The sequence below is a fragment of the Serinus canaria genome, chromosome 5 (assembly GCF_022539315.1).
Source record: "Serinus canaria isolate serCan28SL12 chromosome 5, serCan2020, whole genome shotgun sequence".
NCBI classification, from domain to species: Eukaryota; Metazoa; Chordata; class Aves; order Passeriformes; family Fringillidae; genus Serinus; species Serinus canaria.
This window is the reverse complement of record NC_066319.1, coordinates 5,132,721-5,154,294: the sequence shown is the minus strand read 5'-3', so window position 1 is coordinate 5,154,294 and position 21,574 is coordinate 5,132,721. Positions and strand designations below refer to the sequence as shown.

At 38.1% G+C, this 21,574-nt stretch overlaps 1 protein-coding gene across 3 annotated transcripts in view; it reads right to left on the bottom strand.

Annotated features, from left to right (window-relative positions):
• USP47 (ubiquitin specific peptidase 47) overlaps nt 1-21,574 on the bottom strand; it is a 51,003-nt gene that overhangs the window by 11,397 nt on the left and 18,032 nt on the right. Inside the window, exons 3-19 of one of the 3 annotated variants that reach the window (XM_050974792.1) lie at nt 20,760-20,873; nt 19,525-19,663; nt 17,968-18,064; nt 17,331-17,476; nt 16,499-16,578; nt 15,543-15,692; nt 9,414-9,509; nt 9,178-9,330; nt 7,644-7,832; nt 5,762-5,893; nt 4,994-5,070; nt 4,627-4,682; nt 3,984-4,096; nt 3,010-3,114; nt 1,795-2,002; nt 1,268-1,383; nt 228-347 (exon numbers count right to left, since the gene is read on the bottom strand). In XM_050974792.1, the coding sequence (XP_050830749.1) occupies nt 228-347; nt 1,268-1,383; nt 1,795-2,002; nt 3,010-3,114; nt 3,984-4,096; nt 4,627-4,682; nt 4,994-5,070; nt 5,762-5,893; nt 7,644-7,832; nt 9,178-9,330; nt 9,414-9,509; nt 15,543-15,692; nt 16,499-16,578; nt 17,331-17,476; nt 17,968-18,064; nt 19,525-19,663; nt 20,760-20,873 (2,091 nt within the window). The remainder of the gene's footprint in view (nt 1-227; nt 348-1,267; nt 1,384-1,794; nt 2,003-3,009; nt 3,115-3,983; nt 4,097-4,626; nt 4,683-4,993; nt 5,071-5,761; nt 5,894-7,643; nt 7,833-9,177; nt 9,331-9,413; nt 9,510-15,542; nt 15,693-16,498; nt 16,579-17,330; nt 17,477-17,967; nt 18,065-19,524; nt 19,664-20,759; nt 20,874-21,574) is intronic. The other 2 variants (XM_050974793.1, XM_050974794.1) reach the window with 2 other exon arrangements.

The following is a 21,574-nucleotide window of genomic DNA, read 5'->3' as shown; positions in this document are numbered from 1 at the left end:
CCAGATGTCTGATTCTCAGTCCAGTCTCTCCTATGTACACTTGGTTTCACACACAGCCTAGAGTACCCATCAGCACCACTGTGGCAGGCACAGAAACCCCCCACACTACAGAGCACAACACGGGACAGTTATCCATCATCAATTCCATAAGTACTTCCATGCCTTCTCCAACACAAGAGGTAAACACAAACACAAGGAATGAACACTTTAAGACCCAGAGCACGTACCTTGTTGCTTCTAAAAAAGCCTTCAGCTTTCAGTGTTTTGCTGGACACGTTCAGCAGCCGCAGGTCGTTGTAGCAGCGCTCCAGCACCACCCGCATGGTCTCAGCAGGCAGGTGCGTGGCCTGAAACAGGGCATGGACAGGGACATAACATGGGCATCACACACACCTTCCAGACTGAAAAAGCTGCTGCATTCCTGGGATTACTCATTGGGAAAGGAGCAGGTTTGTTCATCAACTTCGAAATTGCAAAAGAGAACATGGTGGGGAACTTCCCAAACCTGTTCAGTCCCAGTGCCTTTCCTCTACCCTTTATATATAGCAAGTGTCAGTTTTTCCAAAAGGTCAGAAGCATAAAATGGCCTGGCTTTGCAGAGAACCGGAAAATCATTTATGACAATAGTCTTATCTTTAATGTATGAACCAACTGAAAATTAAAAATATTCTTGAACAACAGGTTTTGCACAGTGTTCACTTAATTCTTAGACTGAACTCAAATTCCTGGAATCATATTTTATAACAAATATTATGAACTTACACCAGCTAATGAGTTATTTTACACAGAAATGTGCAAATGCAATCTCTGTCTTCCAATGCAATGGAAGCAGTAATGTCCCTTGGTTTCAAACCGTGCAAAAATCAATTTGCATCTTGGTAACAAGTGGCTTCTGGGAAGAAAAGGAGAGATTGAAGGACGTGGACAGCTTTGGATGTTAGGGGTCAAACAGTAAAGCTGGGGGGGAAGTTACACTTAGGTTCAGTTGTGTGGTAACAGTTCACTAGCTGTGTCACCAGCTGGACTCTCAGTGAGGTTGTTAAAGGTACAACTCTGGAGGGAAGCAAGGAGCAGCCTGCTGCTTTCAGCAGGAGTGAGCAGGTGGACAAACTCAGCTGCAGCATCTAACTGAACCCTGCTGGACAGGACTCACAGCAGGATCTGCAAAAAGTGCAGGCTCTCATTTGAGGTATGGAAATTATGACACATTTCACCGTCACAACGAATGAAAACTCTTTAACACAAGTCCACTAGGACTGTAAATTACCTTTGAAATTAGCTGTTTAAACTCTGAAACTGTTTGATTCAAATAAGCTCGCACACTTATTGGAGGAGCAACAGATTCAGTCTTCAGGTCCACTACATGAACCTTTACCATGACCTCTGCAGGGAGGAGAAAAAAGAAAACAAAGTCACATATATACACAGAGAAAATTCAACAGACAAAGAAAACACATGTGTGCTTGTCTGATGTAATAATTAAAGGGCTGCATTGAATACAAACAGTAACAACTTGAAAAGCAGTCCACTTTCAGAATTACATTTTCTGATCAAATTTAATGCCAAAAAAGAAAAAACCTTCCAGTTTGACAAATTTTAATATACGTTAGACCTGCCTCAACTTGGAGCAAGTCAGCAGCACAGCACATTATGTAGTTCTGAGTACTGACTGTAAAATCTAGGTTTTCTTCTTTCAACACCTCATCCTGAAGCTGTTTTACAGCTCTGTGCTTGTGCCATCACACACTATGGATAAGGACAGACTAAAAGCATATATGTGGTTACATGTCTTACCACCAGGTTTATAGCACTGGAAAACTTGGTCAGGCCTTCTTGTTTCCAACAGTAAGTCAAACATGTAGGTTGACTTGACCCCTCCAAGTAACAAACCCATGGGGGTATCCTCTTCTCCTTCATAGGAGCGCTCCAGGTAGTCATGGAACTCGTCGTATTTGACAAGGCGACAGCAGCTCAAGGGAACAGCCTCTTCTAAATCCATCAGCTGCAACGTGCACACACAGAACCCCCTCACATCAGTAACAGCTTAGCTCATAACCTGCAAGCTAGAAATACCTCTCTGTGTGCTATTACATCCAGGAATCCCTTGAATTCACAACAGTCAGTCTGGTTTTAGAAAACACATCACAGATATTTTGCAATATAGATACACGTTATATATGCATATATACATGCAATATATACACACGTTTCCAAATTCAAACAGAAACCTGCATGAAAATGCAGAAAAGAGGGAATTTTGAAAAGTATGTACAGAGGCACATGAAGACAGGTCCCAGAAGTATTTTCAGAGGAATATATTGCCTATCACTTCTACCAGATGGCATCTTAGAGGCCTGAGGGAGTCACATCCACTAATTGTGCATCTCAAGGAGATGTTAGCACATCCCAAATATGTTTAAGTGCCTTGCTGGTGCTCTCCTAGCCAAACACATACAAAAAGTACAAGTAGCGAGCAAAAACTGATGTCTTCAGCTCCCACCTGTTTGAGGAAGGCAGAGATCAACAGATACCTTGGTGTTCACTCCTGTTACTGAATTAGCTACCAGGAAGATTCTCAAGAACTCTGTTATTATGTATCTAATACAAGGTTTTTACTGCAATGCCAATAAAAGGATTCAGAATTCTTTCAATTTGCTGAGGCCACGGTGAGCCTAACAGCAGCTCTCTCTGTCTGATTTTAAAATAAGGGTATGCCAGATCATGCTGCCTTTTACAAGGGCAGGCTGCATCACTCCAGTCAGCAATCAGTTGATGGCTACTGTCAGAAAACTTAGTCAAGAATGGCAAACTAGAACACCTTTAAAATAAACAGAACAAAAAAACCCATCACACAGAACTTCCCAAGAAGCAGCCTCCAAAACCAACCCCCCAAAAAATCCCACAGCCAAGCCCTCTCAAACACTCCCACAGTATCACAAATTTAAAACCTGAAGACACAAAGCAGAAAACACAACAAACAATTTAACTATCCTGTTACACATGGCATACCTTGTAAGCTATTTCCACAGCTTCCTTCAGTGTTCTGTCCTTATGAACTTCCAATTTGTTCTCCATCATTATTTGCTTTGTAGGATGCATGCAGAATAATTTAATCTATGAAATACAAAAGGAAGAAAAATTATCATGAAGGCATTTTCAAATGTCTATCCATTGAAGTTGAAAACACCATATTCAAGCAATCTAATATGAAATACACCTTTAGCTCTGCTTCAGCTGTGGGGTGGTTTCCTTGCAGCTGGTTACACAACTGCAGACAGAATATGTCAAAGGCACACGAGGTGTATGTGTGCATCTGAATCTTTCTCCCAGCTAGGGTACAGCTTCTGCAACCAGAACATCCTGTAGGCACAGGCAGTGAGCAAATGCTCCAAAGCCAAATGTACATTTGAACAATGAATGTGCAATTCCTTTTTCACATAGAGAGTTACACATTTTGCAATGAGAGAACTTCCTCATAAAACAATCACTTGATTCATAGATAGAGCAGCTGACTGCCATGCTTGTAAGGCACTGAGGTCCTATTTGCTTTGTTACTATTAAATCTAGGGTTTGAAAAAGTTCTGCTCTTTCTGCCAAGTAACTATTTAGTTTAAGAAACACCATTGCACAAAGTCAAGGGTCACAATATGAAAAGATTTAACAGTACAAAACACAATGTGCAGCATTACACATTCTTTGGAAGTAATTTTGCTTAAAATAAGTGATAAGTTGTTTTGGTTTTAATACCAATTCAAATCCACATGCAATAGATGAATTCAACAAAAATGTCTGGTGAATACCTCTAACAGATGCCTGCACTATGTACAGCTTTCCAAAAGGTGTGCTATCATTTAGAAGAATTGTTAGTGCAAACATTTATCATCAAGGAGTCCTTGTATTGTAGTAAAAAACCACTGTTTACTGTAGAAACGTTTCCCACTAGCATTGTTTGTGTTGTTACTCAGTCCAGCAGAAATTCTAACCTTGCACGTGTTGCGCTCAATTTCACGCTGCCTCTTCTCTTGTTCTTCTAATTCTCTCTCTTTCTGTACCAATTGTTTAATGTGCTCTGGATATTCATGTGCCTCAAGAAACTCTGCCAGTAAAAACAAAGCAATAGTTTTTTAAAAATACAGTTTTTCCACAGCAGGCATTACATTTCCACCCTCAGGCATTACAGGTATATTTGAGTTAGCTTTCTTGCCTTTTCACCCCGTTCTTTTTCCACACAAATTTCCCACTACACCATGCCCTGTTCTCTTTTTCATAATTTAACTTAAACTGAAGTCAGCCTCTTACTCCCCTTATGTTATCAGCAACACAAGAAAGTGATAGTAGCAAAAGATTCCAGTACCAGTGAAGCTTTTCTGTACTAGATAAATACACTAAAGCTGATGACTGCACTTAATCCATGTTTATGATAAATGCAAATGCCCTTCCAGAAGGTGAATTAGTTGATAATGAAAGTCTCAAGATATCATCTATATTGTGATAAAATAAATATTGCACTTCATGCAGGTCAGTGTACTTTATGACATTGTTTCATAACAATAAACAAAACCACAGCAAACAACACTAAAATTTAAAAAAACCCCCAACTTTTGCAAATACAGCTGTTGAACTTACTTGCATTTCTTGCTGGATCTTTCAGTCTGTATATCAGCATGTAAGCATTTGTGGAGCTGGGGGAAGAGAAGAGACAGCTGAATTTATCACTCAGGAGACAATACTGGCATCAGAAGCTGCTCTGGTATCTTTATCTTTCAGTAAGGAGCTATATCATATCTAAGTTATACACTAACCAAGAAGGCTTTTAAAAATAAATTTAATATTATTTTAATGATCTGAAACAGGAGTCAGGGTAGTTCTTAAAACTATCTGAAGCCTCTGCTAATAATTTTAAGGTAACATGTTAGGCATATGCACATTGGCCATTCATATCATTACACTAAAATACTACCAGAAAGAAAAGCAACATTACAGTAATACCAACCTAGCAAAAGCACTGGAATAATATCCTCTGCTTCCAGAAGATCCTCCATATGTTTTCTTAATATCTTCCTGAGTTATCTAACAGAAAATCAATGTAATGATTATTTGAGAAACTTGCACTAATCGAGATGCATTTATTCTCACTAGGAAACATGGCATTACACAACACACTATATTAATAATTCCAATTATAAAAATATTTCTGCTTATTTGCTGACTTCCAAAAACCATTTCAAAGTGATTTGCATCTCTGTTTTATAACGAATGCAAACATACTTTTTTAGTTTTTAAAGTGGGAACTTTTTAGAGAGAAGATACAGGTTCCTGCTTGCAGTAGTACCTATGGATGACAGCTGGAACAGGGTCAAGAGCACAGCCTGGACTGTAACAGACCTACAAACACTTCTCTAAGCAAGAAATGCTCTTCACATGTACAGAAGACAAAATTCAAAATGCAGCCTGGTCTGTACATGAATGAAGCTTCTTTAGGAACCATCCCACCACCACTGCCAAGGAGAAACACTCCTTTCCCCACCACACAAAAAGACATAAATAAAAACTCTCCAAAACCCCCAGAAATCAGCTAATGAGTGAAACATATGCATATGGCAGGACACTGGGATGAGATGATGGAATCATCTCAATCAAGGAAATACTTTAAATATATATAAAGAAACTGGTTTTATGGGGAGCTAAGTGGAAAACCACAAAACAGAAACTTATTGGTCCATTTGTGAGTAGAAAACATAACTAAAAATACTATTTTTACCTTGCTAACATGCTGATCATTAAAGCTGTACCACTGATCATCACTAAAAGATTTTATACAGGCATAATAATGGCCACCAGCAGCACTTCCAGAATGAACCATGACAGAGAAGAGCTCATACAACAAAGAACTCTGTGGAGAGAAGAAAAAGGTGTGAAATGTATCCAGTGAAGAAAAGCTAAGCAAATGGTAATTTTAAAACGTTTTAAAATAAGGACACAAACCCAGGTATGTAAGTAGTTGGATGTAAAGAGTAGATCTGTGTAATAGAAATTAATTAATGCCAAAGACACTGAACAAAACCTCACATAGCTCTGCTATGCTAAACTACAAACTGTATTTGTAGCTACAAAGCTTAGGTCTATTTGCTATCACCCCTCTCCACACTTGATGTTATACACTTTTTTTCCATAGATAAATAGATGGAAATACAGGGCACTAGGTACATGCCTTCAATCCTGCATATAAATTAAAAAATAAACCTGAACCCTACTGATTCACAAGTGTTACAAGAATATTTTTAGACTATGTAGAAGAAACACTGTATGTTCTCAGCATATCCCACATCCATTATTAAGATATCCAAACCAAAAAGCTTGCCTTGACAGCTTGTCTGCCTTGAGAACAAGTAGTATGAAATAACTGGCCAATACTTGGATGTCCTACTTGCATTACAGACATATTAAAAATATTCTGGTCTTGTTCCAGTCAAGCAACTAGAATTAATTTTTTCATCATTTCCAACTAAGACTGACAGTATTCAGAATATATACCAAAAAAACTCTCTCAAATGGTTCAAGGTAAATACAAACAGGGCCAGATGTGCAGATTAACATGCAAGTCAGCCTTTAAAACTGTTACTTTACAAAAGCCAAACAGCTTTCTACAAAGATTGAATGAAAGCTACTGGCCTAATTTCAGATGAGTTCACTGAACAACAATACATGAAGTACATATTGGAGACATTACCAGAAAGTTCAAAATTTTTGATGAAAACTCAACCAAGTTCATCAGCAATCTCTACCAACCCTGATGTCCCCCAGCAGGGTGGCTGCTATCCTAGACTGACTTGCTATTTAATTCCTTTATATTAAGATGACTGAAGGAATATTTAACATTTAGACCCTCAGCTTCATCTATAAAACTGATCAAAACTTCCCAATCTTCTCCTACTCTTCAAGATGCTTTTGCAGCTAAATCTGGCAGACTTTTGACAGCTGGTCAAAGTAAAACCACTGCTCACAAGGCAAAACAGGTCTTCAGTTTCAGGGTTTGCTGGCAAAACAAGTTACTGGAAATTCTCAGTCTGACAAGCTGGGAAGACCCTTATGTATCTCAGGTGACCTCCAAAATCAGCTGAATTTTCCCCTTTGTTGTAATGTCAATTTTTGAAAATTCAAATAAACTCACACACTTCCAACCTCTTCCCTCACCTCCAATGTCAGAATTAATTATATTTTTATCATTTACATTTGTGGTGGGTAGACCCTAGCCAAGAACAAAGCATCCCTCCAGCCAGTCAGTCACTACTCCCCTCAAGTGGGATGGTGGAGAAAATCAGAAGAGCAAAAGTGGGAACACTTGTGGCTGGAGACAAAGACAGTTTAATGGATAAAGGAGACACACAAAAAAAATTACTAGTGCAGGGATGCAAAGGAGTTACTCACACAGCCCCAGCCCTTTCCCCCCAGCAGACCAATGCCCAGCCAGTCTCTGAACAACAGCAACCTTGGAAAGCCCCCAGTTTTTCCTGCAGAGCACGGTGGTGCCCAGCAGGGAATCTGGCATGGAATTTGCTGGTGGTGAATCCAGGTCAGCCTTTCCAGCTGTGTCCCTCCTTGCAGCCTCCTGCCCACCCTCCTGACAGCCAGAGTTCCCATACCTTTTCACTGCCAGCTTTAGAGATCCTCTCTGCTGCACTATTGCTTTCAAGGCAGATTCCTTCATCAACTCCATCATCATTAGAAAAATCATTGCTCATCTGATCACTGTGACAACTGCCTTCATTTTCAGCTCCACTGTCAGTGCAACTCTCGGTCTGAGGAGACTTCTTAAAAATAAGACACACACACTAACATTATACATTAAAAGCTACATGGAACAGGAAATAACAGTGTTTGTGAAACGAAAAAAATCCACTCCATGAAGCAATTAAACTCCTCAAAAACTAGAGACCTCTGCAATTCAGCACCAAGAACAGACTTGTTTCTGTTGGTATCTTCAGTCCACCTCTTCAGTATCCCTGGGCTTTGTGTGCAACTGAACAGTAATGAGGAGCTTTCAGACTTGGCAAGGTTATATTTGTTACTAGCCTATTCCATTCACTAGCTCTCCCAGTTCAGTACCTGGTAGTCTAATACCAACCAACAAATCTGTTGTAACGTGGCCCTGTTAATCAGAACTGACTGAAAGTATTTTCAATCACAATCAAAGACTTTTTTTCCATTTCAACTCACTGGACTGAGCCAAGGTATTACAGTAAGACTGATTAGTGTTCTGCTAGCTTAACAGGAAGGTGTCAGCAGCACTGTGAATGCTGCTCACTCAGTATTCTCATCTCTTACCTGATCCTCTTGACTCTGGATAATTGTTTTCATTTTTTGACAGTCCTTAATTTTATCTGAGTTCTATTCTCCCAGATCAATCTTCATTGTCACTTATCCCACTCACTCTGAGAGGTATCAAATTGTCTACATGGGATCCTTCCTAAGACAAGGGTTTGCAGAGAGCCAGAACAGCCTCTCAATATGCACTTCCAGGCATGTTTCTCTTATACCAGTGCAAGCCAACAAATGTTTTTAGGAATGAAATTAGAGGAATTACTTTGGTCTTCAATGAAAAACCCACAGTAAATACTTGGTGAACGTAACTGCACAACATGAATTTTGGTTGAAACCCAAAAAGTAAAAAGCCAGAAGACTGATGGGAAAAAAAAATTTAAATCCTACTTCTACAGTTTATATTACATGGTGATTCAGAGGGAAGAAATTCATTACTAATGATTTCTGGACTAACTTCAGTATTCAGAGTTTTGAAAATTTACATCACCTCTTATGTCTAACACGATTCAGACACAAGTTTCAAATAAATCTTCCCTTCTGGAATTGCAATATATATAGAACCCCTGAGACTCAAGTCTTTAAATTTGTTGACTGAAGATATAAGAAATCTGAAACAGCTTCACTGTGGAAGCAGGAACCCCAACTACAGAGAACATGTTTGTCTGCAATATTAAAGAAAAATAAATCCATATGGACAAATTTAAAATTTTCAAATTATAGCACTGGCAAAGATAAAGAACATTTTATGTAGCTGAATAATATTGTTAAAGTGGGTTCATAAGACTGGAATTTTGATTTTCTGAAAGAGAAACTTGAAGGAAGTTAAATGCTTTTCTCTGAAACCAAATACCTTACCTCATCTTCAACATCAATAAAGACACTCATGTCCAACTCCTCTGGAAACGTCATGCGATCGTTGAGTTTAATTCTGTGCATTGTGGTATAATCAAAGTCAAATCTCTTCAGCTGTAACGTCAGCAGGTACGGGAAGTGCAAGAACCGCAGACCCTAAATGGAACAAGGACGAGATTATGTCCCTGGTAGCAGGATTGGGATTCATTATTTCTGCAAATCCTTTGACTGGTCTTTACCTTTCTTGCATCACATTTCTTCTTACATCGCTCACAAAAGTACTGATTTGGGCCATCAAGGATCTCAGGCTGAATGAAAGCATGCAGTGCTTCTTCCTAAGAATAAAAACACAGTACCCCATTTTTAAAGAGTGTTCACTGTGCAGGTATACATTTACAATCACATTACAAACACATACAAATAATTCATTTAAATCTACCACCAAAATTTGATTGACAAACTTTGGTACAGACACAGTATTTAGGTAAACATGACCAGAAATCAACACCTCTACCCAGCAAAACCACAATTACTGTTAACTGTATCTCATTCAGTATTTGATCAATCCCAACTGTCTTCAGTTCAATCCTGTTACCTTGCACATCACATTTAGTCATGTCTGTAATGTCATCTGCTGTGAAAATGAGCTTATTTTTAAACCCTGCCTTGTCCTTGTTCTCCCAGAATTTTGAGATGGTTCTTCTGCATTTCTAAAGGAGTTTTTCTCAAGAGATCCAATCTGATATTTAGAGGGAGAAAGAGGAAGGGGCAGAAAAAAAATGTTACTCAGTTTCTCAGTGCCCTGCATGAAGATAGCCTTAGTCCTGTTCTACCAAGGGTCAGGAAATTACATTTGAGGATTCTATTTTTAAGTGAAAGCTGGGGAAAGGACAGGGGCAAGAGTATTTGAGTTTTGCTCCCAAAGGAGTGAGAATCAGAAAAGGTCATCTCCTATAAAGACAGAAGAAGTTTCCTAGCTAAACCTTAAGAGGCAACTGGAATTTTGTCTTCTGACAGCTGCCTAGTTTGGGGTAGTTCGAAAAACCCCACAAGTTCTGTCATGAATGCTTACACCCAAGACTTCAATGATTTCTACTTTGCTCCTCACTACAGCAATCAATATTCAAAATACAACCAACTTGATCATTATTCCTTTCCCTAACACAATTTGCAGCAATGACACTGCACATTAAGGTGTAAATACTTGAGAACACACTTGTTCAAACAGAATTCACTAGGAGTATTGAGATGGGTTCAATGAAGAATTTTACCCAGAGATTTTCAAAGTTAAAACCTATAACCCAGTCAGCATGCAAGCCAATAGGCTCCAGGTTCCTGAACTCCAAGTGCAGCCAAAAGTTCTCTGTTCAGCCATGGAGGTGAAAACAAATACAACTTGCAACAGCATTTTTAAAATCATCACGTGTTAATGAAGGTCTGTGGCTGTTCTCCTGAAGTACTGAGTAAGTAAGAAGGGGCTTAACTGGGCAGAGTAAACTCAGCAGTCATAACATGGCTGGCAAAGAACCTACAACTGGTATCTAAACGTGTTGTTTGGCAAATCCCACTTTGGGAACAAATCAAGGATATGACAAAATTCTTCACAAAAGTCCCCAGTTCTTCCCTCCTCCCTTCTTTCTTTCCAAGAACAGAGGCAAGCAGCAAAAACAACAAAGCAAGTATTTTCCAAAAGCTCTGTTGCTATTCTAGGAGAAAGGACTCTTAAAAAATGGACTCTATTCCAGGTGACAACTATCCACAATGAAAGACCTGCCAAACTCCACCAAACAACTGTACAGTGAAGGCAGTCATCTCAAATTCCCATTTTTTGAGCCAGCCAGAAAGGCTTTTGAACAGCCTGAAATCACAGCTCTTGGGCAGAGACTCTCCAGACCTGTGAAAACCTTTCAGAGTCTGAACTGAACTACTGTCTATGTCTTTACTTCCTAAATGCTACAGAAGCCGAGTTGCTTTTTACTCCAGGGCCACAGACAGCTAGTGTTTAGTAAAATTATGTACTGAAATGTGAGGAATCTCATCCTAAAATGTAAGGAAAAAAGACTAAACAAGTTAGAACCTGCTTAAAAAGAAAGCAGAAGAAATGCATTGCTGTATTTTGACTATTATTCACAACTATTTCAGTGAAAGCACAAAAGTTAAAGCCAACACAGAAAACATGAATCAGAAAACATCACATATGACATCACAGTCAGTGACAGAACTGTCTTGTGAGCCAAATGCCAGTTAAGGCAAGAAAAATATATTTCAAGTGTAAGAAAAAGTTGCAGCTCATGTATCAACATGAATACAAATGGGAATATATGGAGGATGGGACATAAATTATTGTGTAATGCTTATGTAGACTCATGTGATGTGCAATTTAACAAGGAAAGACCCTACAAATTTTTACCTAAGGTAAGAAGCGATGATGTTTTAGACCCCTGAGAAGGCAATGAAGCATTATTACATCACTCTTGAGGTTTCACTGCTTAGCACACATAGTGAGCTGTGTTTTGAAAGGCCTGACTGAAGCTCCTGGGACCTCCACTGCTTTGGAACTATATATTCAGCCATGTATTTTTCAATCCTTGGATAGTGACCATTGCTGCTCCCCAGGCTGACTCTCTTGCCTCTTACATAATCTTTACACCAAGGTTAGTTCTGTTGATTAGGAGGTTTCTTAATACAATTCCTGCATTAAGGAATTCCCAATTCAGTGAATCCCAATTCCCTGCTCTCTGCTCTGACAGTTTATTCAGCAAAACCAGGGACAAGGCTGCCAAGCTGCACAGCCTTTCACAGCACACACCCCCTGCCCTGCAGTGCCACCAGAAGCCAGGGTTACCTTAGGAGTTACCGTCACCCTGGCAGCTGTTATCTACCCTTGGAGTCACTGAGCATTTCCAAAATCCCCTACACACACACATCAAAATAAAGCCTAAGTGATCAAGCTACAGATTAGGGTGACAAAAGCTATTTAAACTTCTTTCTAGTTCAAAGAATCAAAAGAACAATACAGGCTGAAAGAAATTTCTGGAGATCATCTGATCCTAATCCCTTGTTCAAATCAGGTCAAACTTTAGGCATATTGCTCAGAGCCTTGTCCAGCCAAGTTCTGAGTGTATTCAGTTCTGAATATTCCGAGATTTTTATCACTTAGCACACTAAAATGCTGTAACAATTCCACCTAATTTTTGTCTGTCTTAAGAGGCACTGCAGAGAACTTTCTCCCCACAAAAATGCATTATGATCTAGTCAGTAGTTTGACAAGTGCCATACTGCAAGCATTCATGGGAAATGTGTAAATTTGTAAAACCTGTGAATAGGAGCAGTAGGACCTTTATGAAGCCTTACACAACAAATGGCATTTAGGCAAAACTGCTGTTGGAAAAAGCCAGAAACTAACTGCCATCTCAGGTTTTCAGAGCTCATCAGTTTTCCTGTGCTCAAAGAATATATTCAATGAAAAATACAAGACCTCGTTGTTACTGATCTAGCCTTAAAAACAAAAAGGAATTATCACATCGTCCATATTCTGCCTTCAACAGTTTGGCAAGGACACCACAAAGTAAGTTCACATAAAGTTCAGAGCAATTTCTGCCCTAAGAAGGACTGCTTGCACACATACTTACACTCTCAAAAGAAAAGCTATGGTACAAAACATCTTGAAAACTAACAATACTTAACAAAACACAAGTGCATTGGCTACACCTCCAGAATACTTGGATCATTACTAGTTTTCTGGTACTGCACATCAACTCTCACTGTTTTAGTATCAGAATTTCAGCATCACTGCTAGCTCCCAGTTGTGTCTTTCTCTCTCTCCACTGTTCATCCTGCAAAATATTTTTTTTTTTTACTGCAAAACATTTCAGCTTATGCCTAGTGCTGTTAAATTCAAAAAGACACTAGTACCTATAAAAATCAGAAGGTGAATTGTTGCTCCTGTTTACCTCCCTGAAATAAGGCAAGTGTTTTTATGTCTGGATTTCCACTGACCTCAAGAAAAGCCTGATTCAGGGTTTTTTTGACACCATACCCTTGAACAATGCAGATTATATAAGTGCTTTTTCAGAAACCATCTTGAGTCACACACTGACAACATCTCAATGCCCCAGAGCTGCCCTAGTGAGTTTGCAGCTAGGCTACATGGAGTTGGGGGATAGAGTGGGAAATCAGAGAAATTCCAGATGCAAACCTTAAGACCACACTGAAGAATTTCAGAATTAGTTCACAGTAGGAAATAAAGAAAGCATGACATAATCCTTCCCAGTTCTTCCATGTCCCCATGCATTGAGAAGGAATACACATATAAATTAATGCAACGTTTCAAGTATCTGCATTTCTTTGGTAATACACAATGTCAAACAGTGGGATAATGCCCTTTATTGGCAATCTACAGGTTAATATTCAAGGCTCATCCATCCATTCTCTCTTGTTGGAAAGTAATGGAAAATCACTTACCTCTAACTAGAGTTCTTTGAAGGTAGTATCCTCCTTAGATCCCCTATCTTGGGTTGTGTCGCCTGCTGCAAGTTCCCTCAGGAGCTGACTAGCAAGGTCTAAAAAGTTTTCCATTCCCTTCCATAAGCCCTATTAGCGCATGTGTGAAGTTTTTGATCTCTCAGACCCTTTTACCTACTCCTACTAAACCACATCATCTATGGATCAATGGAGGATACTACCTTCAGAGAATTCCATTTAGAAACAGGCGATTTTTCCCTTCTCCAAAAGCAAGTATCCTCCATATCTCCCCACTGCTGAATACTACAGAACTAAAAATTACCTCTGCCATAGATCATACATATGCAGGGAGGAGAATCAACTGAATGTAATCAGAATAGGAATTGAAAAAGCTCAAAAATTGAAGCATCAATACAAGTTGCAACCATGTAAGTCTGTGTAACAAAAAATCTTAAAACTACATTCCTCAATGTAGTGAATCCAGTAAATGCTGACTGAAAGGAAAAATATCATGTACTATTAAAAGTAATCTGATCTTTAAGTCCTTGTTCAAGTTCTGTTTTTACAAAGAGACAAAGTCTTTTTTTAGCATTCCATTACAGACTTGTCCATTGAAGAAAAATCCTTTCCATTTGAGACATACGAACAATGCATTGTTAAATGCAGAATTTAACTACATAAACTGAAGAGTTTTCATTGTTTTTATTATATCATAAAAATCTAATTATTGAATAACAATTACAACAAATAAAATTTAGTTCAGGGAATACTGCTAGAAATTAGGGTTAAAAGGTGAAAAGGGAAGCCATCTGTATAAAATATCAATCTGTATTGAGACAGCTTCAATTAGCTGGACAATTCCAGAAAATTCTGATGCAATCTTAAAAAGAATTTGTAGGACATTACTAACTTGAATTCTTTTTCCAAGATCAATCTCCCTCACCTTTACTACTTCTCAAGATTGAGTTTCAAAGTATGAAGTACTTTGAAGCTACACTGCAGTTTAAATTAATTCTAACAATTCTTAACAGAATCACTGTTAAGAATTATGGACTATTAGTGCTTTAAAAACATTGCCAGCACACTAAATCCAGAGGAAAAATACTTAATGTTTAACAGACAAGCCAATTACACAAGTGTTTGTTTAAAACAACCTTTACTGAAAGACTTGTTTGATTTATTCTTATTCTTTCTCACAACTCCATCTACAATATACTGTGGAATTTCACAGTTTGTAATACTTTTTTATCAGGGTGGAAAAACTCAAACAAAAGAACTTTCACAGATTTACTAAGCAATAGTTATGCTTGCCAGCATCAGTAAAGCTGGAGCAAAAGAGACTACAAACACTGATGTAGAACAAGATTTTTGAATCATCATCAAATTGCTTATTAAAAGGATGTGGTATCTAAGAAGTGACCTTTAAAAAGCACAGCAACAACATGGCAATTAAAGTAAAAATTTTATGTCAATGTTCTGTTCCTTCACTAACACTTTCAATAAAGCTAGGAAAATTTAGCAGATGTGCCAGTAAAAAAACCAACCCAAATAAAACTTTGTGATCTCATAAAAATCTCTCAAGTAAGTGCTGAAGATTTTATCAGGAAGAAAATAACTGATTACTGCAGCCCTAAGGCAATAAAGTTGCACTTCCCCTCCCCTTATACATGCACCAGTAGGACTCATTGAAGGGCAAAAGAAAAAAAAACTAAAACAAAAAATAAACCAAAAAGGCAAAAAAAAGAAAAATCTTCTAGAACTTGCTAGCTGGTTGACTGCACAAAGACGAACACCCCAAGATGGAGTATCTAGGATGATACTTACCAGGGAACCAATTCTACCACTGGGGCATTATGTATTCTATGTGTGTATGGATGCACTATTAGGACCATAATAGTACACACCACGCTAGCAAAGGCCTGGCTGGAGCCATAGGGCCGGATGACCAGGGGGATATCCAGGTACGTGTCGATTCTCCAGCCTTCATAGCCACACTCCAGGCACCTCACATAGTCCTTCAGTTTGCCTTGGTACAGCTGGTTTATAAGATCAGCCTGAAACAAACAGATGCAGCAACAGGGATTTTTAAAAAATGACCAATACTCTATTTCTTTGGTTTTACAAGAAAATATTTTTTGTCAATTAAGTCTTAATTGCATGGCTACACATTTGAAATACCATTCCCCAGCAGGACATCCATCTCCTGATTTCTAACTTTCCCCTGCCCAAAACATGTGTCAAACAAACTTCTCAAATCACGTTACATACATTTCATTTGTCCTTTATGGTCATGTCTTAAGTGACTACAAAAGCACCAAACTGAATTTTAAAACAAGTCTGATCTTGCAGACATTGTTAACAGACTGACCCTGCAGTCCTTTCCTGTGTTTCCAGAGACAATTTACCAGTTACTCCTATTTACCAAAACTGGCCTGCAAGAAGGTGGCCATTTATCAGAATGTATCCTGTGCCAGGAATATATTCTTTACTTTCTCCTGCATTAAGAAGGCAGAGCTTGAGCTTCTAGAGGCAACAACAAAGCCTAATAAATACTGACAGCAAGGAAGTTATTGTAGGAGTTACACAGTCACTTTCTGTGCTTCAAGTAAAGGCTGAGTATAATATTCCAGAATGCAGAACATTCAACTTTTAATTGGGGCAGGAAAACAGATGCCACACTCTTCAAAGTCATACATCACAGTACCTTAACTATCACAAGGAACCAAAAAACTGGAAACTGCCACAGATATTCAATAAGCTGGTATTTAAAATTTAGTAAATGATTTTTGCAATCATTAGAAAACCCAACAAATGCCCACAATACTATACCACTGAATGAAGACAGTTTCTCCAAGCTTACCTGCTCCGTTTGCTTCCATTTCTGCTCCAAAGCATCAAACATGACTCTACAAAGCTCCTGCACATCATGCTGCTGCCATGCTGTTAAAAATTGAAGTTATTATTAGTTAAAACAGGAGATGTTGTTAGTCCCAATACTGACTGTAGCCTGAGAATGCTTCCTAAAAAACTACTCATTAGTTCAAGTGTGTACCCACACTACTACCCATTCACTACTGGGCCAGGGTTCAATTCCACAGGCAGCTGCCTCTCAATGTAAGCCAGAAAAATAACAACCAGCTTGCTCACTATGTTTGTACATAAACAAGAACTGTGTACACAAGCAAGAATATGTGAAAAATACAAAACTGCTACTGTACTCTGGCATAAAACAAATTGCTTCTAATTTCTGTCCCACCTAGCACTGATTCTCCAAAACCCAACTTCCACTTCTCATCATCATGTGCTAAAAGACACACACAGTGCTTAATTTGAAGTAGACAATAATATGGGTAATTCCATAAATGCAACATGGGCATTTGACAATTGTGATTCAAAACAGAAGCAAGTTTCTTATAAAGAATTACTTTTTTAGAAACCATTTACATGCGTAATGACAGTTTAATTACAAAAAAATGCTTTTTACTTAAAACAGCCTAAAACTCACAGATGCCATTCCTTTAACAATCAAACATACCACACAACAAAGTATCCATGTAGGCTGGTTTGTTTCCACAGAAATAGTCGATTCTATTAATTACTCTTAATTATTCTGGTATTTTCCCCCATGAACAGCAGTTTAGCCCCCAGCAGGCAGCAGCTGAGGCAAACCATAGCAGATTAACAGCCATTACCTTCACTACTGTCCCATCCAAAACTCCGGGTAACATCTGTTGTTTCAATTGCCCTTTTTTTGCTGGTCTGCAGTAAAACAAACAGTCTTTGTAGCTGGTAGGGGATACTCCTCTCAGGGTCCTCTTCAGATTCCTCAAATTCCCACCTATTTGGAACACAAGATATTTGACAAATAAAATTGCTTTGAAAACATTACTGAAAAAGGCATTAAATCAAAATTTACTATATTTCAGGTCTGCCATGTCCCAGGTTAAGTGCAGCTCTCTTTCTTGGGAGAAGTCAAATGCAGTTGCTTTCCATTTCTGCAGTAAGTGGCAATGATACTCTTCAAATGTATAAACATAAAACCAAAAATTTTGAAGACATTCACTGTACAGACATGAACTGCACTTAGCATCAAATTTAACTTTCAGTTTGATGTTTTCAAGATTCTTTCAAAAGTGTCCATGCCACAACCAGTAACTTGTATTTTACTGAAAAGCTGAAGCTTTTAAGCAGATATCATTTTTAAGTCTATCCAGCTTGACTTTCATTATGATTTCCAAACAAGGAAATTTTGACAGGTGAAATTCCAAAGGGTCTCCTACCAATATGAACCAGCACAAATTTAAGAAGTTGTTGATTCTATATACTCACTTATACAATGCATTTCTAAATTCAGGAGTCATGAAAAGTGTTTGCAGAAGGCTGTTCAAGTAGCAAGTCATTGCTTGATTTACCAGCCCCACATAACCTAAAAATATGAGAATAATGAGATGGAAATAATGCAGAAAGATGGCACATCAATTCAAGAGTTAAAACACTTGACAAGAAAACAATTCTGTGACAGTGTTTAAGAACTGCATTCATCTGTTGTTATTTATTGTTATTTACACTATAAATGAAGGGAATATTATAATTTCTGAAAGCAACAGAGAATAATAGTTCTCCTGAATGACATGAAGCTGTTTTTTTAATCACATTAAAAAGCAATATTTAATGCTGAATACTACACTAATGGGGATGTAGGTAACTATGAATAATAGCATCTTTAAATATTTTACAGAATAAACTAGAATTTTCTAAGAATCAATTGTGTATCAGCTTGCTTATTGCTTTATGTCTGCTAAAAGTATCCCAGTAATAATGTTATTATAATTTGTATCTGCACTGGTTTTATTATTGTTTTCAAATCAGAAATAAAAAACCATAATCCCAAGTGCCCACACAACACTACTATTCTAAACCCTTCCCCCTTAAATAACTAATTAAAAAAACTAACTGAACTACTAAAACACTGTCATTTTTACTAGCTGAAAATGAAATTATTTACTTATATTAATCTAAGCTGTAATGGTAAGATTTTCTCCAAAATATGCAATATTAGCAACAACTGATAAGCAAGCATTGTATAATAAAGGAATTAAAAATGCCTGTTTATACTCCGAAAATTCTTGGAAAAAAATCATCTCAGCACCATACTAGTAATGAAAAGGCAGCTACTTCACACACAGGCATTTTCTGTGAAGTGACTGAATCAGAACATTTGTACTTTAGTTTTTACTCCACACTATATAAATCATCTTTTCAGTTTTATTAAATGAAAAAAAGGCAGATAAACTTTGTTATTTGCCAAAAAGCCTCAAGCAGGTGAGAAGTAGTGCAACTGAGTGCCAGCTTGGTGGCTGCTCAGTACCCTTACCCTCCTCCCAGCTGTAATTTTCTGTCTCCTGCTGCCCTGCTGAGCAGCCTCCCAGAGCCCCAGGCTGGCTGGGGGATGCAGAAGGAGCCTCTCCAAGAGGGGAAGCCTCCTCTCCCTGCAGCCCCTGGCAGGAATTCCCATACCAAGCAGAGCTGTGGCAGGAGCCCCCCCAGTAAGAGGGTATCCAGTCCTCCTTCAGCTGGGCACTCTGCTGATCCAACCCTGAATATGAACTAGGGATGGGCAGCACACCAACACTGCAAAGGAGAACCCTGACAGAGTCTGAATTACCCTGTCCCAGGTAAGGAAAGGATGGAACACAGTTCTTCCATTTCTAAAGTGATGGGAGAATACCATAAAAAACATGAATAAAAAAATGTAGCAGTGATGTGGGTATTTTTAAAATAAATTGCAATTTATTAAAGAAAAAATAAATCTTGAGGTGCTGCTATTTGAAAATGTGCTAAAATAATTACAAACTAGCATTGCCTTTACAAGAGAGAACCAAATACCTGTCTCTGATTTGCTCAGGACTGAAGAATAAGAATAGCTTTGACTGACATAGTCATGGGTACATCCAATGGAGCCTTCTCTTGGAAGGGGGCCTATAAATCTCTCCTGTGCACCATCCTCTGTTGTACCTGACTCCTCCTGGAAACACAAACACACCCATGGAGTGCACAAGTTAGACAACACATTTTTACTCAAGTACCTATGAGATCTACTTTTCTCTTGTGGCCAAGAAACCAATTTTCCTAGGCACATCACACAATTTTTCAACACTGCAGATACACAGTGTAACTTTAGTTCTGCCTTGACACACTGCTCTTTAGCACTGGCAGAAAGACAGGTCCTTTGGAACACTGCACAACCAAATACACTCCTACTATGTACTCAACAAGCAACTTGGTAAGTTAGCATCTCCTGTGCCTCAAGTTTTCTGCACTGCAATACAGAGTAAGATTTTTTTCCAGACATACAAATTCCACTCCGTTACTCTTAAATTCTGATCTTGGGCACCATTATTTTCACATGGGGTTTCTTTCCTATTTTTCAGGTAATTAAACTCCACAACAAAGGCTAAGTAAGCCAGCATTATGCTGATCCAAGAGCTAAGTAATAAATCTTAATATATAACTAGTCTATCCAATCCTTGATTTGAGGATACTGCAGCTGTGTGCATCATGTATTTGAGAAACAGAAAATTCTGAAGTATTTGTTACGGCAAACAGTGGCTTCTAGCAACACTGCCAACTCTTCTTTTATAATTATTTATTAATTTATTCATTCATTTTTCCCTAAAGATAAATGTGGAAGCAGCTCACTGCTGTCAATGCAGGCCTGCCATTTCTGAGAATTCTGCCAGAAAGGCCAAACATTGCTTTCAAACACCCAGAGGAAAGGGACTGGATATATGATTAAATAGGTATTGTTAAGACTTATCTCTGAATGTGCCAAAGATTAATTAATTATATAACTTTAGAAAATTGCTTGCAGAACACATCACATAAATATTGACAAGCATGAACAGAATGACAGCAAATCATTACTAATGGAATTGGTGGCACTCAGGAGAAATGTGAACACAGATGTAAATACAGTCCAAGTCTGTTGAGAAGGTTCCCAAAGAAGCTTGGGATGAAATATTCAGCCCAGTTTTATTTCATGTTCTGATCTCACACAAGCACTACAAAGAATACACACCTCTCCCACAACACTGCCTTATGTAGCTGAGTGAAGATTTTACCTGCATTACGTGAGGCTGCTCACCATCCTTGTCTGTCAAATGCAGAAAGTTCTTCTTCCCTGGCTCAAAACCAGCATCAAGAATGGTTTTGTCACTGTTCTGATCTATTGGAGTCTGCTCAAATAGAGAAAAACAACAGAAACAACACTGTTTAGAAACAGATCTATGTGAAATTAACAGATTCCATCCAAGTACATTGCTTGATGTGGTTGCTGACACCATAAGACCAAATGAAAATAAATAATTATCCAGTAAACAATACACACATCATCAGTACTGAAATAACTCAGGAACAGTTTAAGAAACATTACAGTCTAATGCAGTTAGTTAATCTTAATAGTTTGTTGATCTATTCAGGAATCAGACACTGGCCTGTAAGTTTCTTGTGAACATCACATTAGCCAGTGTCCTCTACAGCATGCACTTTTTTTTCTTTAAAAGAAGAAGAAAAAAATACTTTCAGCAGGGATAAACATGACCTGTAATAAACTAATGTCTGTTTCTTAACAAATCTTATAAAGTTTTCTAGGTGCATCTATGAAATAATATTAACTAAAATCAACACTGATTTACAATAAAGCATAGGAGTGATTTAATTTTTTAAAATTGTATTCAAATAGGTCTAAGAAACATCAGGACTCACTACACAACATGCTGCTGCTGAGAAGAAAACATTTCTCAAAAAAGGCTACAGGAAATTGAGACTATTTATCATGGTATTATTATTAAAATACATACTGATAACAAAAACTAATATTGCATTTGAATGATCATATTAGTTTTTGTTTAATGATTAAACAGATGTATCATTAAAG